The following is a 22,319-nucleotide window of genomic DNA, read 5'->3' as shown; positions in this document are numbered from 1 at the left end:
CCCTGTGTTTGCGTGGGTTTCCTCCGGGTGCTCTGGTTTCCTCCCACAGCCAAAAGACTTGCAGGTTGATAGGTAAATTGGCCATTATAAATTGTCCCTAGTATAGGTTGGTGGTAGGGGAACATAGGGACAGGTGAGGATGTGGTAGGAGTATGGGATTAGTGTAGGATTAGTATAAATGGGTGGTTAATGGTCGGCACAGACTCGGTGGGCCGAAGGGCCTGTTTCAGTCCTGTATCTCTAAATCTAAATCTAAAACTCCACACATCTCATTTATGTTGCATCAGACAACATAAAAAGCAACTCATTACACGGTGGCAGCTGTGGTGAGAAGGCAGAATCCAAATTTGAAGACAACAGGTAAAACAGCTTTAAAAACTACAGCCAGAAGAGAGAAAGTTAAAAAGAAATACTGGCCCAAAGAGGGAAAGAAAAAGAACTTACCTCAAGTTAGAGAAGATAGCTCTGAATGACAGGCTGCAAGTCAGTCACTGCGATCGGGTGAGTCGTTGTCCCGATGGCCCAGGAATCCCCATTGAAAAAATACTTTGAGGTGCTTGCAAAGTTGATTTATTTTTAAAGGTTGTGCAAAAGAAAAAAACTGGGAAAACCCAATCCCTATCTCAGGCAGATCAATTGTTTTCAAAGGCTCTTCCAGGCTGATCAAATTCAGCACCATTACAGGAGGCATCCGAAAGCAAAAGGCATGGGAATCCTCCATTAACGCAACTCGCAGCTAAAGCTTAAAAGAAAATTAAATCACTCAAGCGTCAAGAGCTTTCACTCACTCGGCCAAAGTTTTAAAAATCCATAAAACCACTCAAGCGTGAAGAATTGCCTATTGAACGGCTGTATAAAAGAGCAATTGAAATGCCTATTATATGGGCGGCATAGTGGCGCAGTGTTTAGTACCGCAGCCTCACAGCTCCAGCGACCTGGGTTTAGTTCTGGGTACTGCCTGTGCGGAGTTTGCAAGTTCTCCCTGTGTCTGCGTGGGTTTCTGCTGGGTTTCCTCCCACCTCCAAAGACTTGTAGGTTGATAGGTAAATTGGCCATTGTAAATTGCCCCTAGTGCAGGTAGGTGGTAGGAGAATGGTGGGGATGTGGTAGAGAATATGGGATTAATGTAGGATTAGTATAAATGGGTGGTTGTTGGTCGGCACAGACTTGGTGGGCCGAAGGATCTGTTTCAGTGCTGTATCTCTAAATAAAATAAATAAAAATACACAACTGTGTAAACAGATAGACTAGCATGCTGGAAGCTAGATCAACAGACAAGCATTGCTAAGCACCTGCTCCTATCAAACAAAGCAGCCAAGAGAGTTTTTTTAAAGGGGGGAAACAGTGCAGAGTCATAAAGCAAGTTCTTAAATCAAGTTTTAAAGCAAAGGAACAGCAGGAAGATGGACACCAAATTTCCCAGCATGAACTGCTCAATTTCCCAATTGCTCAAACAAAGAATGCAGTGCTGCTTCATAAAGCAAGTCATTCTAGAACCAGAAAAACAAGCTGTAAAAATACTAATAGCAGTTGTAAATGAAAGATTACACAGAATCAATACCTCAGGCTTATCTGACGAGGACCAGAAAGACCCTGAAAAGATATGGAAAGTTCTAGAAGATCAATTCAGATTAAGAGTGAATTTTAGAAATCACTGCCTGGAATTGATGTCCTATAGGCAACAGCCACAGGATTCAATAGACCAGTTCATCAGTAGATACCACAGCAAGAATGTGATTTTTCAGAAGCTGAGCTGTCGGATTGAATAGTGGAGCTGGTGATTGTATCAACACCCATTGAAGCTTTTCAGAAAGACCTCTTGGGGAAAAGAAAGGTTGCAGCATTGATGCACTGCTAGAAGATGACAGGAAATATGAAGCCATTGTAGCTGGACAACAGCACCTGCAAGCACGAGGTGCAACCAACAGTCTCGGCACCATAATCAGGTCAAGAGCAAGCAAGCTGTGTGGTAAGTTTGGTTGTTCCCACTCATGGCAAAATTGTCCTGCATTTCAAGACCTGTGCAAGGTGTGCAATGCAAAAGGACACTGGACCCGCCTATGCAAGAAATCTAGCTCCAAAGATGCAGCCAGAAATCACAGTAGGATGCAGACAAACAGACGACAGGTGCAAAAACACAGCAACAGCAGCAAGGAGAGCTCCAGATGCACTAGGTTCAAGCCAGCAAGCCGATGCACGAGGTTCACAGCGAAACAGACCTGAGACAAGGCTCAGAGAGAATTCTCAACCAAAAGATGAATGGCATTCCACATTGTGAACCTGACATACCATGATGATAAAGTCAAGCCACTATTAACATCATGTGCCCAAAGAAAGCTGGCAACCATACACTCAGAGTCAAGATTGACACCGACACTAGTGCAAATATCCTACCAGTCCAAATCCTCAAAGATATGTACCGGAGTTGTTGGAAATCAATGATACAACGGACAATTGCCAACAGGTCACTTATCCTTTGCAGTGGAACACTAACAATACAATGCAGCTATGGCAAGTCAGTATGGAAATCACAAATATTCTATTTGGTGGACACGAGTCGACCAGCAGTGGCAGGACTACCAGCATGTAAGGACATCAACATCATAACTATCCACAAGAGTATAGCCAAGAAGAAATCCCCTAAGGACCAGAACCCGCTTGCAGACTCTGACCAGCATCCAATGTTACAGTTTGGAAGTCCATGAGGCACTGTGGGCTATCAGCAGTAGCAGAATTGTACTCAACCACAATCTGCAATCTCATGGCCCGGCATATCTCCCACTCTACCATTACCATCAAGCAGGGGGACCAACCTGGTTCAATGAAGAGAGCAGGAGGGCATGCCAGGAGCAGCACCAGGCATACCTCAAAGTGAGGTGTCAACCTGGTGAAGCTACAACTCAGGTCTACTTGCATGCCAAACTGCATAAGCAGCATGCAATCGACAGAGCCACGCGATCCCATAACCAACGGATCCGATCTAAGCTCTGCAGTCCTGCCACATCCAGTTGTGAATGGTGGTGGACAATTAAACAATTAACTGGAGGAAGTGGCTCTACAAATATCCCCATCCTCAATGATGGGGGAGCCCAGCACATCAGTGCGAAAGATCAGGGCGGCACAGTGGCGCAGTGGTTAGCACCGCAGCCTCACAGCTCCAGCGACCCGGGTTCAATTCTGGGTACTGCCTGTGTGGAGTTTGCAAGTTCTCCCTGTGTCTGCGTGGGTTTCCTCCGGGTGCTCCGGTTTCCTCCCACAGCCAAAAGACTTGCAGGTTGATAGGTCAATTGGCCATTATAAATTGCCCCTAGTATAGGTAGGTGGTAGGGGAATGCAGGGACAGGTGAGAATGTGGTAGGAATATGGGATTAGTGTAGGATTAGTATAAATGGGTAGTTAATGGTCGGCATAGACTCGGTGGCCCGAAGGGGCTGTTTCAGTGCTGTATCTCTAAATCTAAAAATCTTCTGCCAGAAATGCTGAGTTGATGATCCATCTCGGCCTCCTCCTGAAGTCCCCAGCATCAGAGATGCCAGTCTTCAGCCAATTCGATTCACTCCGTGTGATATCAATAAAGCACTGGGCCCTGAAAATATTCCGGAAATTGTATTGATGACCTGTGCTCCAGAACTTGCCACACCTCTAGCCAAGCTGTTCCAATATAGCTACAACACTAGCATCTACCCTGCAATGTGGAAAATTGCTCAGGTATGTCCTTTACCCAAAAAGCAGGACAAGTTCAACCCGGCCAATTACCACCCCATCAATCTACTCTCGATCATCAGTAAAGTGATGGAAGGTGTCATCAACAGTGCTATCAAGGGGCACTTGCTTAACAATAACCTGCTCCGTGACACTCAGTTTGGGTTCCGGGAGGGCCACTCAGCTCCTGACCTCATTACTGCCTTGGTTCAAACATGGACAAAAGAGCTTAACTCCAGAGGTGAGGTGTGAGTGACTGCCCTTGACATCAAGGCAAAACTGGAATCAATGTGAATCAGGGAAAGCTCTCCGCTAATGCAAAGGAAGATGGGTGTGTTTGTTGGAGGTCAATCATCTCAGCTCCAGGACAACACTGTGGGAGTTCCTCAGGGTAGTGTTCTAGGCCCAACCATCTTCAGCTGCTTCATCAATGACCTTCCATTAATCATAAGGTCAGAAGTGGAGAAGTTTGCTGATGATTGCACAATGTTCAGCACCATTCATGACTCCTCAGATACTGAAGCAGTCTGTGTAGAAGTGCAGCAAAACCTGGACAATATGGCAATGATCATCTCCAACAAGAGAGAACCTAACTATCTCCTCTTGACATTCAATAACATTACTATTGCTGAATCCCCCACTATCAACATCCTGGGTTACCATTGATCAGAAACTGAATTGGAATAGCCATATAAATACCATGGCTACAAGAGCAGGTCAGAGGCCAGGAATCCTGCAGCGAGTAACTCACCTCCTGACTCCCAAAGCCTGTCCATCTTCTACAAGGCACAAGTCAAGAGTGTGATGGAATACATTAAAGGCGCTATATAAAAACAAGTTGTTGTTATTGTTGTGGATGCTTAATACAGAACTCCAAAGGACTTTTAAATGTAGAGAATAAAGAAACAGAATATGGGATGATTAGCAAATGAAGGTGTAGTTAGGAGCTAGATAAACATTTGTGTATACAATGAAAATGAATAGGGTGCAGAAACAGATTGCAGCTGACATCGAAGATTGCAAGAGATACATGAGTATCAGAGATTCACTGAGACCTTAATAAGAGTGTATTTTATTGTAGCAATTTGCTCAGTGTTAATATCCTTGCTTCTGAGTTAGAAGGTCATAGATTTAAGCCCTACTCCAGGACCTTAGCATATATATTGTAAACTGAGATTTGATTGTAGTGGTACTGAAAGGCTGCTCCATTAGCGGTGCTGACTTTGTATAGATGCCAGACTGAGGCCCTTTCTGCCTGTTCAGGTGGACATAAAAGGTCGCCTTACACTATTTGAACAAAGCCAAAAGAGGTGCACTTGTCAACAGTTATCTCTTAACCAACAGTACTAAAAACAGATGAAGTGGTCGTTATCTCTTTGCTGTTTGTGGGGGTTTTGATTGTGTACAAATTGGCTGCTGCATTTGCATACAGAACAGAAGTACCTACACTTCAAAAATAATTTATTTGCTGAGTTGTGGTTCGGGATGTCCTGGGTATATGAAAGGTGCTGCTACAGGTTAATTTAATAGCACTTCCCTTCACCTGGAACATCCCTAAGGAGCCATAAAAACAGAAAATGTTGGAAATGCGAGTCAATCAACATCTGAAAAAGGATTATATATTAGGGGGATCCTCCATGAAAACTGGCATAGTCAGATCAGAGGAATCCTTTTGTAGGATTGACTCAAACACATAGAGGATGGGAGAACAGTTGAAGGTCAAGGGTTCAAAGCTATGACTTTCATAAAGAGGAAGTTGGGGTTTGAGGGGAAAAAAAGCCTCAAAAAAGAATAGAAAGAGGTAACAATGGCAGTGAGGCAAAAATAAAGATGAAGACAGGAGCAGAATATATTCGGGAGTACAGAGCTGTAAGAGAAACAGCAGTGAAACAGATATTAGAGATGAAAAGAAAGCTGCAAATTATGAAACTTTGAAATAAAAATGCCTGGAAGTAGACAGTAGGCCGATCAGCAGTAATATTGTCATCCCTGACTGTGCAGCAGTAACTGGGAGTTCCAGATAGTGAAGATAAAGGTGAGTCCATATACTGTTCCACACTGGCGGAGGGTACCCTTACATTTCTGAAATTTAAGCCAGCAAACAGATTTGAAGGTTCTGGGTTTAGCTCCCAGTTATCTGATCTCAGCAGGCATTCAGAGTATTACAACTGACCTGAGCATGCCAGATTAAGGAAATTAACAAATCATTTTATTTCTGACCATCATATTGTGATCCATACATGCCAAATGCACCCAAGTGAAAGTCAGGTGAAGACAAGAATTGAGCATGGCTGGGGTAGTATCCTAGTCTGTCATGAGAAATGGACATTCAAATGAAGATGGTTGACACTTGTGCAAATGCACCCAAGCAAGAGTTGTCACCTTCAGGAGAGGTGGGGAATAAAGGGCAAGATTGGCAGGCAAAACTGTAACTGGACAAGGGCCGCCTTTAGAGAGGAGATAGTTTGGGTACAGTCAAGGTACATTCCCACAAGGGGGAAAGGAAGGACAAAAAGATCCAGACCTCCCTGGATAACAAAGGAGTTAGAGAGTAAGATGAAGCAGAAAATGGATGAATATGGCAGATGTCAGTGGATAATACAATTGAGAAGAAGCTGAATATAACAAGTTCAAAGGGGAAGTGAGGAAACAAATATGAGAAGCAAAGAGAGAGTGTTATGATCCTGTAAGTTTTTTATTCGGGAAGAATGCGGTGTGCCTTTAAGGCTGGAGAAGGAGCTGTACTGCTTTAAGGCAGCAAGCTCCAAAGACTGAGTCAAATAATGCATTCTGGTTACCCAGGATACGGCCACTTGGACTGAGCATCAAGAGATACATTGTTGCTAATTGACTTTTGAAACTAATTGAAAAGCTGGCTTTTGAGAGACAGTTAACAGACACAGACAGACAGCTGAGCCAGCAGGAATGAAACAAAGATCTCTGATAATTTAAACTGAAGGAAGGGAAGTTAGACTGTGACAATCTTTTATCCCTCAAAAATTCTAAAGCCAAATTGATTCATTAAAAAGCTTTTGCAAGTTGTTAATTGTTTAAATTCATTGCTGGAGAAGGAAAGCATCACTTACTGCTGAAGTTAGACTACGGACTGTTCTACTGTTGAAGAACCTTTTCTTTTTCCCCCATCGGACGCCTTTGAGGACTTCAAGCAGCCTGGGACAATTCTGCATTGGAAGATTTCATTTCAGCAGGAGCGTAATATGCAAGGACTCGAATTGTTTTCTATTTTAAATGTTGTTTATATCTTAGTAGTGTTTAACAATTTAGTTTTTCTAATTAAGCAGTTAATTTGTTTATTTAAAGACACCTGGTTTGGTTTGCCTCATTTGGGGGGTTAATAGATAGTGCAATTTGGCTGGGCCTTTCTTTAATTTGGGAAGTTTAAAATGATATGTTAGGTGATCTGAGGAGGGACAGGATTGAATTAATAGTGCATTTCTCCCACCACAATCAGAATCTTATATTTTGATTGGGGGCTTTGACTGGAGCAGTCAGTCATAACAAGAGTATAAGAGATTCGTGGCTAACATAAAAGGGAATCCAAACGTCTTCGATAGCATATAAACAGTAAAAGGATGGTAAAAGGAGGTGTGGGGCCAATTAGGGACCTAAAGGGGGATTTAAGCATGGAGGTGGGGGAATGGCTGAGGTACTGCATGAGTACTTTGCATCTGTCTTTACCAAGGAAGAAGATGCTAACCAAGTCATGGTGAAAGAGTGGGTAGTTGAGACACTGGATGGGCTAAAATTTGATAAAGAAGAGATATTAGATAGGCTGGCTGTACTTAAAGTTGATAACTCACCAGGACTGGATGAGATGCATCCAAGGATACTAAGGGAAGTAAGGGTGGAAATTCCAATCCTCCTTAGATACAGAGGTGGTATCAGAGAACTGGAGAATTGCAAATGTTAAGCCTTTGTTCAAAAAGGGTGTAAGGATAAGCCCAGCTGCTGCAGGCCATTCAGCTTAACCTCAGTGGTGGGAAAGCTTTTAGAAATGATAATTTCGGACAAAATTAATAGTCACTTTGACAAATGTGGATTAGTTAAGGAAAGCCAGCACGGATTTGTTAAGGGCAAATTGTGTTCAACTAACTTGCTGGAGTTTTTTGATGAGGTAACAGAGAGGGTTGATGAGGGTAATGGGTTGATACAGTGTACATGGACTTCCAAAAGACATTTGATATACTGCCACATAACCAGATTGTCAGCAAAGTTAGAACCCATGAATAAACGGGATAATAGCAACATGGACACAAAATTGGCTGAGTGATAGGAAACAGAGAGTAGTTGTGAACAGTTGTTTTGTGGACTGGAGGAAGGTATATAGTGAGGTTCCCCAGGGGTCAGTGTTAGAACCCTTGCCTTTCTTGATATATGTTATTTACCTAGTCTTGGATGTACAGGGCACAATTTCAAAAATTTGCAGCTGACATAAAACTTGGAAATACTGTGAACTGTGAGGCGGATAGTGATAAACTTCAAGAGGACATAGACAGGCTGGTGGAATGGACGGACAAGTGACAGATGAAGTTTAACGCAGAATAGTGTGAAGTGATTCACTTTGGTAGGAAGAACAAGGAGAGCCAATATAAATTAAAGGGTACAGTTCTAAAGGATGTGCAAGAGCAGAGAGGCCTGGGGGTATATGAGAAAGTGGTTAATAAAACATATGGTAACCTGGGCTTTATAAATAGGGGCATAATGTACTAGAAAAAAGAAGTTATGATAAACCTGTATAAACATTGGTTCAGCCTCAACTGAAGTATTATGTCCAATTCTGGGCACCACACTTTAGGACGGATGTTAAGACATTAGAAAGGGTGCAGAAAAGATTCACGAGAATGGTTCCAGGGATGAGGAACTTCAGTTATGTGAAGAGTTGGAGAAACTGGTGCTGTTCCCTGGAGAAGAGAAAATTAAGAGATCTGATAGAAGTGTTCAAAATCATTAGGGGTCTGATCAGAGTAGAAAGGCATAAAATGTTCCTATTGGTGGAACGACACCAAAGGACACTGATTTAAGGTGATTGGCAAAAGCAGCAACGGCGACATGAGATAAAACTTTTTGACATAGCGAGTGGTTGGTATCTGGAATGCACTGCCTGAGAGTGTGGTGGAGGCAGAGTCAACTGAGTCCTTCAAAAAAAATTTGGATAATTACCTGAAGAGAAAAAATTTTCAGGGCTACGGGGAAAAGGCATGGGAGTGAGACTAGATGAGGTGCTCTTTCAGAGAGCCAGCACAGATACGATGGGCTGATTGACCTCCTTCTCTGCTGCGACCATTCTATGATTAGTCGTTTGGTAGTACAGAACTTGAGTATTGCTGAAAATAGAGACATATTGTCGAAATTTTTCATCTTGTACTCATTAGGACAATCCACAAGAATACCAATGTAAGAGAAAACAACGACTTTTCCTATATGAGAAGAGATTGCTGATTGGTTGGGAAGTGAGCACTGATTGGTGGAGGCATTGCCATGGAGAATGCACCAGTTTATAGTGACTTGACAGTTAACCGCCAAGCTTTGTTTGAAATTTAAAACAGGCAGCTTGACTCTGATTGGTCAAGACCTGCCCTGAGGAATGAACCAGCGATTGGCTGTCACTTATTTTGTTCAGCTGAAACAGGTGCAATGTTTGTACATGTTTTTTCTGTCTGCAAAGAACAAGGCACTGTATATTAATATATTTAGCTTCCAGTATGCACAAATGAGCCACACTGCAAGCCCTGCTGACAATCTTAAATTAGTTGTCAGCGTAACTCTGCCCCAACTACACATAGAAACTGCTTAGTTTCCAAGCCATTCTGAAAGATTTCAGTCTAAATTACAGCAGGACTATGCCAGAATGGTCATGGATTTTTTGGGTCATTGTGGGTCTAATGCAATCCAAATGACAGAATGTAAATTGCTAACTCACAGATAGAGCATGCTTTTCAAATTCAACAACCATTTTGAATGACTCATTCAGCAACTCCAGTACATTTTCTTCGTTCCATCACCCTGCCATTGGTGGGCACCGCTTTCTCCTCCGTTGCATTTTTTTCTTAAAACCTATCTTTTTAACCAAGCTTTTGGTCACCTGTCCTAATGTCTCCTTCTTTGGCTCAATTTTTGTCTGTTTACTCTGCTGTGAAGTGCCTTGTGATGCTTTACTACGTTAGAGGCACTATATAAATGCAAGCTGTTGATTGGTTGAATCTTGAGATTGTAGAGGTACAATGTCAGTAAACCTGACCAGGAGAACTGGAAAGCATCAGTTGTTTAGTTCCTCGGCAGGCAGCCTGTCCACACGAGCAGGTGTTGGCTGTGCTGGAAGCCTGAACTGAGACTGAATAAGTGATTGCATCAGTGAAGTATGTCTGATTTTATTCAGAAAACTATCATTTCCTCTTTGGAATAGCCAAGAACAGCAAATACATTGCATAGTGCAACTAGACAAACAGACGCAGTTTCCGAGGTATTATTTTCTAATTTCAAGAGTAATTTTACAACTTTATTATAAAGTACCCTATCATTATTGTATTTTAATGGTCGGCTTTGAGACTCTTTGATATTGGGAGGAAGCACTAAAGTAGTATTTTTTTGAAACTCTGATCAAATCACTGATTGAGATACTTTAAGTTAATACAGGCTTCATACAGTTCAATAGCTCCTAACTGTGCAGGAATGCCACTGAGAGCAAGAAACTTGGAGGTAAATCTTCATTTCACCATTCTTGATTTCTTTCCGTATCAGGGCTGCATAGTGAAAAATAGGTAGACGCTGCCCACAATTTTCCATCCTTTCATTGTCAGTTGCTCTATACATTCCGATGGAGTTTTCTTATATCCTTTCCAATGCAGTGACTGTTCATTTACTGAAGTGTTGATTTTAACGTGTCAAGTCACAGATGGGGAGTTCCAAAATCACCTTTCAATTTCCCTGCTGCAGTAGTTAAAAGATATTATCAGCGAGGCTCCTCCTTAGCTGGAACTGTCTCACAGCTGTTCTGGCTGGAAAAAAAATCTCCTCTAGTTGTTCTCCCTCTCTCTCTCCAGAGAGATACTTTTTAAGGTAGAAACTTGTCAGGTTGGGGTGTGGGTCACGTTGCTCAAGGGCTCTCTCCTCTGGGGTGATTCGTACAATGTTCCAGATATGGGCACCATTGTTACACGATGGCGTCTGAATGTGGTCCATTTTGATAAATAGTTGTTATTTCACACCTATTATTTTTGGCCTTGGCTTCGGAGTCAGTCTGTTCGCAAAAGTCTTTGTTAGCTCCATTCCTGCAGATAGGAGTTGTTAGCATGGAATGGTCTGTTTTTCCATTTCAATATGTTTTCCCCAAAGCTAATTTAGACTTGGATAATGGGTTTTGCCTGCAACAGACAAATATGTTTATTGAGGGGTCACCTGACCACTACTCCATTTGTCTGTGGCACAGATTTGTCCTTTTCTGTAGTTCAGTTCAACAGTTAGTTGACTTTTATTTCACAATTCCTCCATTATTCCATATTTCATCACTGTTCCCTCCATGAGTGTGACGCAAGGCATACGTGCCAACTGCCCGTTTTCTGTGCAGATGCAGTTTTCTGAGGTTTTGTTCAGATTGTTCACACTTGTTACCAAAAATGAAATTGTAACTCGTCATTCTGCTCTGAACATTACATGTTAATATTATATACGGTTGCATCAATTCCCAAATCAGTGCAATGGTGCTGAAAGCAGCACCGCTTATGACTGAGCAAAATACCCAGCATATCTTTGGTGCAAATTGTCTTAATCACTGGCATTCATGATGATACTAATTAGGAATAATTATCGCTTGGTGATAGTGAGTAAGCAGCCTATTTTACACCTCGTTCCATTTTCTTTTCTATTGACCACACTGGAAAGGAGAATCATGTGAGATGTACAGCAGGTTGCCGATTTGCGATCACTCGTTTTTCATCCAGTAATAATGGTTAAAATCATCCCCATTCAGGGTTTGATCACACTAGTGCATTTTAAAATGGGATGAAGGTAACTATCACAAGAAGTGCAGGTGGTCTTGGCTCAGTGAGAGCACTCTTGTTTTTCAGCTATATATCATGGGTTCAAATCTCACTCAAAGTTCACATCTTGAGGGCATAATCCGGGTGACATTCTGATGTTGTACTATGGGAGAGTGCTATTATCAGAGATGCTGTCATTTGAGTGAGATGTCAAACAGGTCACATCTATCCTCTCCATTGGATATGAAAGATCCCATGAAGATTAGCAGCTCTGCTGGCCAATATTAACATTATTAAACCAGATTATCTGGCCATTTATTTAATTGCTGTTTGTGGGATATTGCTGAATGCAAATAGGCTGCCTTATTTCTTATGTTACCACAGTGATAACACTTCAAATAGCACCTCATTGCCTCTATAGCACTTTGGGATGCCCTGAGATTGTAAAAGATACAGTATAAATGCGAGTAATCCTTTGATTGCACAAAAACCAATTTTGAAGATTTTTTTTTAAATCTCATGCCCTATATACAGAAAAGGGATCTAGAAATGCCATCATGCCTAAAAGTAGTGGTAGCACTCTTACCTCTCAGTCACAAATCATGGATTCAAATCTCACTTGGGACTTGAGGACATAATCTCGGCTGACACTTCGGTGTAGTACTAAAGGTACATATAGTACTATACGCTTCAGCGACTTGGGCAACCTACAGCGGGCACCGCAAAGCATTGGCGAAGTACCACCAGAAATGCCTCCGCAAGATCCTCCAAATCCAGTGGCAAGAAAGGGGGTCCGACAGCAGCATGCTCTCCCAAGCCAACCTGCCCAGCATTGGGGCACTAGTCACCCAAAACCAGCTCTGCTGGGCAGGACATGTTGTCCATATACCTGACACTAGACTCCTGAAGCAGCTGTTCTACTCAGAACCTGGTCAGGGCAGGAAACTCCCAGGAGGACAATGGAACCGCTTTAGAGATGTCCTCAAAACATCCCTGAAGAGATTAAACATCGCCATCTACTCGTGGGAGTCCCTGGCTCGTGACCATTCTAGATGAAGAAAGCTTATTCAGGAAGACATCGTACACCTTGAGGGACTTTGTCGGGAACATGTGGAGGCAAAGGTGAGGCATCGGAGGGAGTGCAGAAACCTCCAAAATACCCATCTATCGGACTCTTTAAGCACCACATGCCCCTCATGTGGCAGAGTCTGCAGATCACACATTGGACTAATCAGCCATCTCAAAACCCATCGAACCAAAGTGGAAGCAAGTCATCCTCAATCCCGAGGGAACTGCTTAAGAAGAGTACTCAGGGGATGTTGTATCGGCAGAGATGCTGTCATTCGGGTGAGACATCAGAGACTATGTCTGCCCTCATATCTTCCTATGATGTGCAGGAAGTAGGGTAGGAGAACGGCACTGGTGCCAACACACCAGAGGGCAAGTTCACACATTAGTTTTGTTTTAGATGACTCCAATTTAGTCCTTGCAGGCCCAGGCTACCAAAGGCGGCTGATGGGCATACACCAGTAAATGCTCGGGGCACTGGACATTCTGCCAGCCACTTCTCTCTCTTTGCACACAGAATGGGACATGCACTGTTCACCTGGTCCCAGGTAATGCACATCTGTTTGGAGGACAGCAGCATTTCAAGCATCTCTGTCACCACTTAAAGACAGCCATCACCTTGTAAAGAGGAGATGCACTCCAGCTGCAGACACAGGGAAACTTCCGATCAAAAAAAACGGCTGGAAGAAGTCCAGAGGCAATGGACAGGAGAGCAATCCTGTCCCTCCCAGAGACATTTTACATACCACATATTCGAGTGTGACAGGTACATTCTCTAGGCATCTCACAAGGAAATCACTAAAACACAGCCTTCTTTCTTGTCCAGCACAACTTGCATAAGGAAGCTGAGCCCACCCACACATCCTGTCCCCTATGGAAGAAAATATGATGTCCATCGCCTGCAGGCAGAGATTCATGGCCATGACAACACTGGAAGCGACATCTGCAGAGTTTCTTCACACCCTTATCCTCTTCTTTCACCATCCACTTCTCCCTCTGCTCTCCCCTTTACGCTAAAAAGCCAGCTGGGCCTATACGCATTGGAGTTTAGAAGAATGAGCGGTGATCTTATTGAAACGTATAAGATTCTGAGGGGACTTGACAGGTCAGATGCTGAGAGGATTTTTCCCCTCATGGGGGAATCTAAAACTAGGGGGCACAGTTTCAAATTAAAGGGACACCCATTTAAGACAGAAATGAAGAGGAATTTCTTCCTTCAGAAGGTCGTTGGTGTTTGGATTTATCTACCCCAGATGACAGTGGAGGCTGGGTCATTGAACATATTCAAGGCTGAGTTAGACAGATTGTTGATCTTGTCATGGTCCTGTAGTTTTTTTTCCCGGGAATATGCAGTTTGCCTTTAAGGCTTGCAAGGGATCAGTATTGCTTTAAGAACCAGCAAGCCTCAGGAGTTATAGGAAGGTGCCTTTTCGTTACCTTAGAAACAGCCATTTGGAGACTGCAATTCAAAGGGTGCATTCTCGTTACCATAGAAATAGCCACTGGGAGTGAGTCTTACGCGATACGTTTGTTAGAATTCAGTTTTGAACTGGCTTTTAGTTGAAGACAGTTTGTTCTAACAGACAGACAGAGGACACAGCTGTGGTGTCAGCACCAGGAAAAAGAGCTGTCAGCCATTTAAACTGAAGGGATAGGAATTTAGTCTGTTTATTATCTCTCAAAATTCTAAAACATCAAGCCAAAACAGAGATCTCTGCTAGTTTAAACGGAAGGAAGGGAAGTTAGACTGTGACAATCTTTTATCCCTCAGAAACTCTAAAGTCAGATTGATTCTGTTGAAAGTGTTTGCAAGTCATTAATTGTTGAAATTCGCTAGTGAAGGAAAGCAACATTCTGTGAGGACATCAAGCAACATTCTGTGAGGGCTTCAAGCAACACTGGACTGTAAATATGCAAGGACTCTAATTTTTTTCTATTTTATATGTTGTTTGTATCTTCATAGTGTTTAAGAATTTTGTTCTAATTAAAGAGTTAATTTGATGGGCCATCACAATCAGAATCGTATAGTTTGATTGGGGGCTTTGACTGGAGTGGTCGGTCATAACAATGTACAAGGGGGTGGGGGTGGAAAGTGGAGTTAAGGCCACAAAAGATCAGCCATGATTTTATTGAATGGTGGAGCAGGCTTGAGGAGCTGAGTGGCCTACTCCTATTTCTTAAAACCTTTGGCCCTGTTATTCATTTCAGTGCTAAAAGTGTGGCTGCCCCTCCTACACTTCAGGAAAAGGGAAGCCCGCCTTCCTAAAGGTGCACCATCACTGCTCTCATCCTACCAGCCACCAGCTTAGAGCCTTGCACCACACAGAGGGGTATTCCTGTGATGGTGGTAGGGTAGGAGGATAGGACACCAGGGTGCCAGCTCACCAGAGGATGAGATCATGTTAGCTTGTTGTAGAGGACTCCGATGCAGACTTCGTGGGCCCAGGCTACCACTGAGAGCTGATGGGCACCTGCCCAGTAAATGTTAGGGGCACTGTCAGCGAGCTGGTGGGCTGTGGCTCAGAGTAGCTGAAGGCTGCCCACTAAGGCCATCTGAAGTGTCCATAAAGCACAGCAACCTTCGACCTTCCAAGCTTTAGTCACTGAAGATACCCCTCTTAAGAGCATGAGAATAGGAAGAAGAGCACTCAAGATAGCCATTGAGGTGACATGAGGGCAATCCTTAAAATACCACTCTGACAGTCCAGACAGCTTTTATTGATTTTACATTGTAACAGAATTTTCAAAATACTATCAATTTTCATATAACCTTTTATCAGTTTTATTTTATACAAAATAGCATAGATTGGTGCAGATGTGTTATTTAGACCAGAATTACAAAATAAATGTTTGAAACAACTTGTTTTACTCAATAACTCAGTTTTCAAAGCGACAGTGTAAAGTGTACAGTATATGATTTTTAACATGAAAAATATGTATGAACTGAATTGATGACAGAAACTGGAATTCACTTTTGAATAGAATTTGTTTGAAAATTAGAAATCTGAAAGACCATCGGAGAAATTGGGTTAATTGTGTTCGTACATTCAGCATTTCTTCTTGATAGATTAAGCCAGTTTGTATTTTTCAAAATATATTGCCTTTGCTCTAAAACACCAGCTGAAAACACAAAATGTAATATCAGGTACTGGCCTAGGTTTGTGCTTGTTTGTTTTGATAAATATGGCTTGTTTTCATCAGGTAACAGTGCAAAGCTCATCATTCAAATATGTCACCAGTCAAGCATTATCAAAAGATAATTAAACATTGGAAAAGTAATGCCAGATAAGGAGGAGAAAAAAAAATCCAGCAATCAGATTTACACTGGTTTTACATCAATGGTTCAACAAATAGTTATTTTTAAAAGACTAAAACCTCAACAGAGCACTACAAATATGCTCAGTATGAACTCTAACATAGAGCATGTTTATGAAACTAAAGAGTGCAGTTTTACTCATCTGTCATTCCACAACAGAGACACTTGTAAAATTCTAATATGGGCAAGGAAAAAAAAAGCTTCATACACATAAATGTACAAAGTTAACAAATCTTTTCTCACTCTACTGTGTTTGGTAATACTGGAAAAAGTTAGCAGTGTTTAGAAGTAAATTCCTTAAGAAACAACCATAATAATTCAGTATATAATGCAGAAACAAACAGAAAATGTTCTTCAAAGCTCTTCAGCTTAATATTAAAACACAATCTAACTGTTGTTCAGTATTGATAGTTGATGTCAAATAAATAGACATCGTGTTCAGAAATACAGACTGAGAAAACATCAACGCTACATCTTCGGGCCACGAAAGTGCATTTCCATCAGCGGATATATAAAAATAGATCTGTTTGTTTTATGCAGTGGCTTATCAGTACACGCATATGTTACAGAAAGCTATTCCAATCTTTCAAGTTCTTCATATTTAGTTTACTTCCAGCAGCACTTGGAGATCCACTGGGGCGGTGGGGGAGTACACATACTTATCACAAGATCCTGGGCCTCTTAGGCTAATATATCGCCAGGGCTACGAGTGCTGGGTAAGTCTTCTGTAGTGTGGCAGCACCTCATTTTCAGAAAGGTGAAGAGCAAATTCCAAGGCCACTAACACTGGAAACTCAAATGCTATCAGTTCACGCCTGCTAAGTCTGAATTTTTCTTCCAGTTTCTTTAGAGAGGAGAGAGGAAAGCAAGTGTTACATTGCATTAATGCTGTACAGTCAATATAATCATATAACCCCATTTTTCTCTTTTTCTGAAAATCGTGCTGAGATTTCATAGATATTGGCAGCCACCCACTTTAACCAAGTGGCCAATTTTCATTTGAAATCAGTCAGCAGGTTATGTGATCATGAGGGGCATCTCATCAGGGCTGGGGGCTTCCCTCCCTCTGTGGCTTCATATAGCACAGTACATTTATCTACTGAAACACTAAAGTACCCATTTATCCCATGTGTAAAGCAGAGGTTGCCTACTCAGATATGCAATGATGAATTGTTTTAAAAGTTTGAATTCCAAGGCTTCATTCTTAGCTCCCATTATTTATGGTACCTCCAACTGTTTGGCTGATATTAAGACTAGGAGGAGCTGTTACTCCATCCTGCTAAATGTTGGTAAATGTGAAGTCATTCTCTCATACTACTGACCTCGACTCCATGAACCTGCTCGACATGACAACTACTGTTGGAGCCGATAAACTACTCTCACCAATGTTTTCTGCCCATTGCGGTTTCTTTGCTCCACCCAAACTGATTCTACTTCTTAATTTTCAGAGCTGAGATCATTTCTTTCTACTGCCTTTATTCTATTCTTTATCAGGGCTAGCCCTCCTCCTTTTCCATTTTTCCAATCTCTTCTGACATTCAAGCAGCCTGGAATACTTAGTTCCCAACCTTGGTCACTCTGTAACCATGTTTCACGGCTATTCGATCAAGCCCATTAATTTCTATCTGTGCTGTAAATTCATCTATTTTGTTGTGAATGCAAATTCAAGTGGCACTATGCAGACTGTCGATTCCCCATGGGAAGCCAATGCGGTTCAGAGGAGATTTACTAGATTGATATCTGAAATGAGCGGGTTGGAGTTTAGAAGGATGAGGGGAGACTTGATTGACGTATATAAGATCCTAGACAAGGTGAATGTGGAAAGGATGTTTCCTCTCGTGGGTGAATTCAGAACGAGGAGGCATTGTTTTAAATTAGGGGTCGCCCTTTTAGGACAGAGATGAGGAGAAATGCTTTCTCTCAGAGGCTTGTGCAACATTGGAACTCTCTGCCTCAGAAGGTGGTGGAGGCGGAGTCATTGAATAATTTTAAGGCGGAGCTGGATAGATTCTTGATAGGTTATCGGGGGTAGATGGGAGAGTGGAATTTGAAACACAAACAGATCAGCCATGATCGTATTGAATGGCAGAGCAGGTTCGAGGGGCCAAATGGCCTGCTTCAGCTCCTAATTCGTATGCTTGTCCTCCATTTTGTGATCCCTGCTCCATTCAGAATGCACCTGCACTCTGGAACTCTCATTCCCACTGCCTCCATCTTGTCTCCTCCCTCTTTCAACACCTTCTTACCAAACTTTCTCTTCATCCTCTCACCCTTTTTTCATTTGTCCCTTTCCCCTCCTGCTTGGTGTCTTTCCTTTGTCCAATATCCTGTAAAGTGCTTTGAGACGTTTGCATGCACGTGAGCAGCACTATATAAATGTTATGTATTCTGGCTGCATTTCTATTTTAGTGAAGTAGGATTTACATTTCTTTACAATAATTTTCGAATGTAGCATCTGAATTCTGAAGAAACTAACATTTATATCTGTGTAAAAGCAAAATACTGCAGCTGCTGGAAATCTGAAATAAAAACAGAAAGTGGTGTAAATACTCAGCAGGCCAGGCGACATCTGTGGAGAAAGAAGCAGAGTTAACGTTTCCGGTCTGTGACCTTTTAAAATATTTTTTGTATTGTTTTTTAACCATATGCCTGTTTTTCATGTGGACACAGTTGCTCTTTACTCTGCCATTAGCACTCTCTCTGGACTATAGCTGTGTCTTTCACCACCAGCATTAACACACACCTCCCCTTTTGTTCTCTTCCCCACCACTTGCTTAAAACCTAATTCTTTTCTAACCTTTGCCAGTTCTGATGAAAGATCACAGATCTGAAATGTTAACTCTGTTTCTCTCGCCACAGATGCTGCTTGACCTGAGTATTTCCAGCACTTTCTGTTTTTATTTATATCTGTGTCTTCAGCTCTCTAGAGTGACAGTGTCCAGTAAGTTAGTTGTCAATAAAGAAATTTTCAAATGGTTGCCTTTGCTGACAACACAACGCAGAGTGGGAGAGTACTGCAGGATGGAGTGGGGACCAGTTGGGAGCAAGAGAGAACGGCGGGACGGAGCAGCGAGCAGTCGGCAGCGGGAGAGTATGGAGGGATGGAGCAGCGAACAGGCGGGAGCGGGAGAGAACAGTGGGATGGAGCAGCGAGCAGGAGAGAACAGTGGGATGGAGCGGTGAGTAGTTGGGAGCAACGGGAGGGGCTGGGGAATTGAATGAGATGATGGCGCGAGGGAGCGGTGAAGAGAAGTGGCGATGGCGGGAGGCAGCGGGTACTGTTGGAAGGGATGGAGGCAGTGATCGTAGCCATTGAGGGGTGAGGCAACACTCGGACATCATTACATGTGATATCACCGGGAACATGTGCAGATTAAAACTGGCAAGCTGGCAAATGTTCAAATGCAATGATGGCGGCGATCACTCTCCACATACTCTGTTGTCAGGAGGCACTTCGTTTTCAAATATAGTTTTGGTGGATAGGTATTGTAGTCTTTAATTGCAGCATTAAGAGAAAGCCCTTCTGTCTGTTCTGATGTACTTACATCTATCAGATGCTTGACTTCATGCTTTCGTAGGTCACTGCCTACTTTGGCTGCTAATAAAACACAAGCACCTGCACAGAGTTTTCGGTTTTGTTTATTCAGTTTGCCTTTGAGAGCCAGCTTCTCAAAGTAGACAAAGGACATGGCTACGGTGGGCTCTTCCAGGCCACATTCCTCCTGAGCCAGCTTCCTCATCTCACGTTTCAGGCTGTGGAAAGTAAAAATGCCATTATAATTCTTTTTCTAAAAACTGCATGTGTATTCAGTGCACTGATTTTCTGGGTTGGAGAGTTCACTTTCTTTCTGGGTAAACCCATGTTTGGGTTGATCAGGTAGGGTATAACTGCAGTGTATAGAACAACAGCATGCAAGATTCTCATTGCATGTACCTTGGCATCAGCTGTATTCACAATTTATTTTGAAGGACTACAATCTACATTAGATTTCTTCAATGCTCAAGCTTCAAGTAGGAAATTTAAATGTTCTTGTACAATAATTTTAAATTTCCCAAGTGGAGAAAGCTGTAGACTGCAGGAAGATATGAATGGACTAGTCAGGTGGGTGGAACAGTGGCAAATGGAGTTCTATCTGGAGGAGTGTGGCTAATGCATTTGGGAAAGGCTAACAAGGCAAGGGAATACACAAGAAACAGCAGGATAGAGGAGTGTAGATAAACAGAGGGACCTTGGAGTGCATGTCCACAGATCCCTGAGGCCGGGTGGACAGGTAGATAAGGTGGTCAAGAAGGCGTACAGGATACTTCACTTTATTAGTCAAGGCATAGAATATAAGAGCAGGAAGGTTATGCTGGAACTGTATAAAACACTAGTTAAGCCACAGCTGGAGTAGTGTGTGCAGTTCTGGTCACCACACTATAGGAAAGATCTGACTGCACTAGAGAAAGTACAGAGGAGATTTATGAGGATGTTACTTGGACTGGAGAATTTTAGTTATGAGGAAAAGATTGGATAGGCCAAGGTTGTTTTCTTTGAAACAGAGGAAGCTGAGGGGAGACCATATTGAAATGTATAAAATTATGAGGGGTCTAGATAGAGTGGATAGGAAGGCCCTATTCCCCTTGATTGAGGGGGCATAGATTGAGAGTGAGGTAGGTGGTTTAGAGGGGATTTGAGGGGAAATCTTTTCACCCACAGGGTGATGGGGATCTGGAACTCACTGCCTGAAAGGGTGGTCAAGGCAGAAACCTTCATAACATTTACAAAATACTTAAATATACACTACCTACAAGGCTACAAACCAAAAGCTGGAAAGTGGCATTAGGCTGGATGGCTACTTGTTGGCTAACATGGACATGACGGGCCAAATGGCCTCCCTCTGTGATGTAAATACCTATCATTCTATGATTGAATCATGAGCATAACACAAAGGTCTGCAATTTGCTAAACCCGCAATTAAATAAGGAGTGTTGTTAATGGTTGAACTTGTACCATGTAAAGTTTGTAAACTCTCGATGATTCCAACAAAGGAATTAAGTAAAAAAAAAATCTGCGCTGGAGTAAATGCAAGTGAACAGGCCACAAGTTCTTCCACAACTTCTCATAGTGAACATCAATTGAACATTTAAGGGGATATTTCAGAATACACAGAATAGATACATTCCAATGTGAAAGAAAAATTCCAAGGAAGGACCCACTTTTCGCATGGCGGGGTGGGGTACATTACAATTTTTGTCTTACATTGGGGGGTCGGTGACAATATTTCAGAAAGGTAAAGGCATTACAAAATTGATCTTACTACTAATCAAAACAGCAACAAATGTGCATTTTTGTGAAGAAGCTTTAAACGAGAAGATTAATTTATTGACTTACTTTCTCTTCACTACGTTGGACACTGATTTAGTGAGATACCTGGCATTTTTTGCTTGCATAAATAGTCAATGTTTACCCACACACTTGCTGCAATGATGCGGAGTATTCCAGATGTCATTCTGTCAGGAGTGATGTTGATCATTCTCCCACCCGCTCTCTCTCTCGCTCCCCTTCTCTCCTCCTCCCTCCCTCTCTCTCCCCTCCTCCCTCCCTCTCTCCCCTCCTTCCTCCCTCTCTCTACCCTCCTCCCTCCCTCTCTCTCTCTCCTCTCCCTCCCTCTCTCTACCCTCTACCTCCCTCTCTCTCTCTCTCCCCTCTTCGTCCCTCCCTCTCTCTCTCTCTCTCTCTCTCCCCTCCTCCCTCCCTCTCCTCTCCTCCCTCCCTCTCTCTCTCTCTCTCTCCTCTCCCTCCCTCTCTCTCTCTCTCTCCCTCCTCCCTCCCTCTCTCTCTCCTCCTCCTCCCTCTCTCTCTCCCCTCCTCCTCCCTCTCTCCCTCCTCCCTCCCTCTCTCTCTCTCTCCCCTCCTCCCTCCCTCTCTCTCTCTCTCCCCTCCTCCCTCCCTCTCTCTCTCCCCTCCTCCCTCCCTCTCTCTCTCTCTCCCCTCCTCCTCCCTCTCTCTCTCTCTCTCTCTCCTCTCCTCCCTCCTCTTCTCTCTCTCTCTCTCCCCTCCTCCCTCCCTCTGTCTCTCTCTCTCCCCTCCTCCCTCCCTCTGTCTCTCTCTCCCCTCCTCCCTCCCTCTGTCTCTCTCTCCCCTCCTCCTCCCTCTGTCTCTCTCTCTCTCTCCCCTCCTCCCTCCTCTGTCTCTCTCTCTCTCTCCCCTCCTCCCTCCCTTTGTCTCTCTCTCTCTCCTCCCCTCCTCCCTA

The 22,319-nt window shown here is 43.0% G+C and overlaps 1 protein-coding gene across 3 annotated transcripts in view; it reads right to left on the bottom strand.

Moving 5' to 3' along the window:
* Window positions 1-15,465: 15,465 nt before the first annotated feature.
* cables1 (Cdk5 and Abl enzyme substrate 1) overlaps window positions 15,466-22,319 on the bottom strand; it is a 244,219-nt gene continuing 237,365 nt past the window's right edge. For all 3 annotated transcript variants that reach the window (XM_068031540.1, XM_068031541.1, XM_068031542.1), the window contains 2 exons: window positions 19,629-19,836; window positions 15,466-16,927 (listed from right to left, as the gene is read on the bottom strand). In XM_068031540.1, coding sequence (XP_067887641.1) covers window positions 16,787-16,927; window positions 19,629-19,836 — 349 coding nt within the window. In that variant the 3' untranslated portion in view covers window positions 15,466-16,786. The remainder of the gene's footprint in view (window positions 16,928-19,628; window positions 19,837-22,319) is intronic.

This window comes from Heterodontus francisci, chromosome 5 (genome assembly GCF_036365525.1).
Source record: "Heterodontus francisci isolate sHetFra1 chromosome 5, sHetFra1.hap1, whole genome shotgun sequence".
NCBI classification, from domain to species: Eukaryota; Metazoa; Chordata; class Chondrichthyes; order Heterodontiformes; family Heterodontidae; genus Heterodontus; species Heterodontus francisci.
The sequence above is the reverse complement of the archived record's forward strand: the minus strand, read 5'-3'. Positions and strand labels throughout refer to the sequence as shown.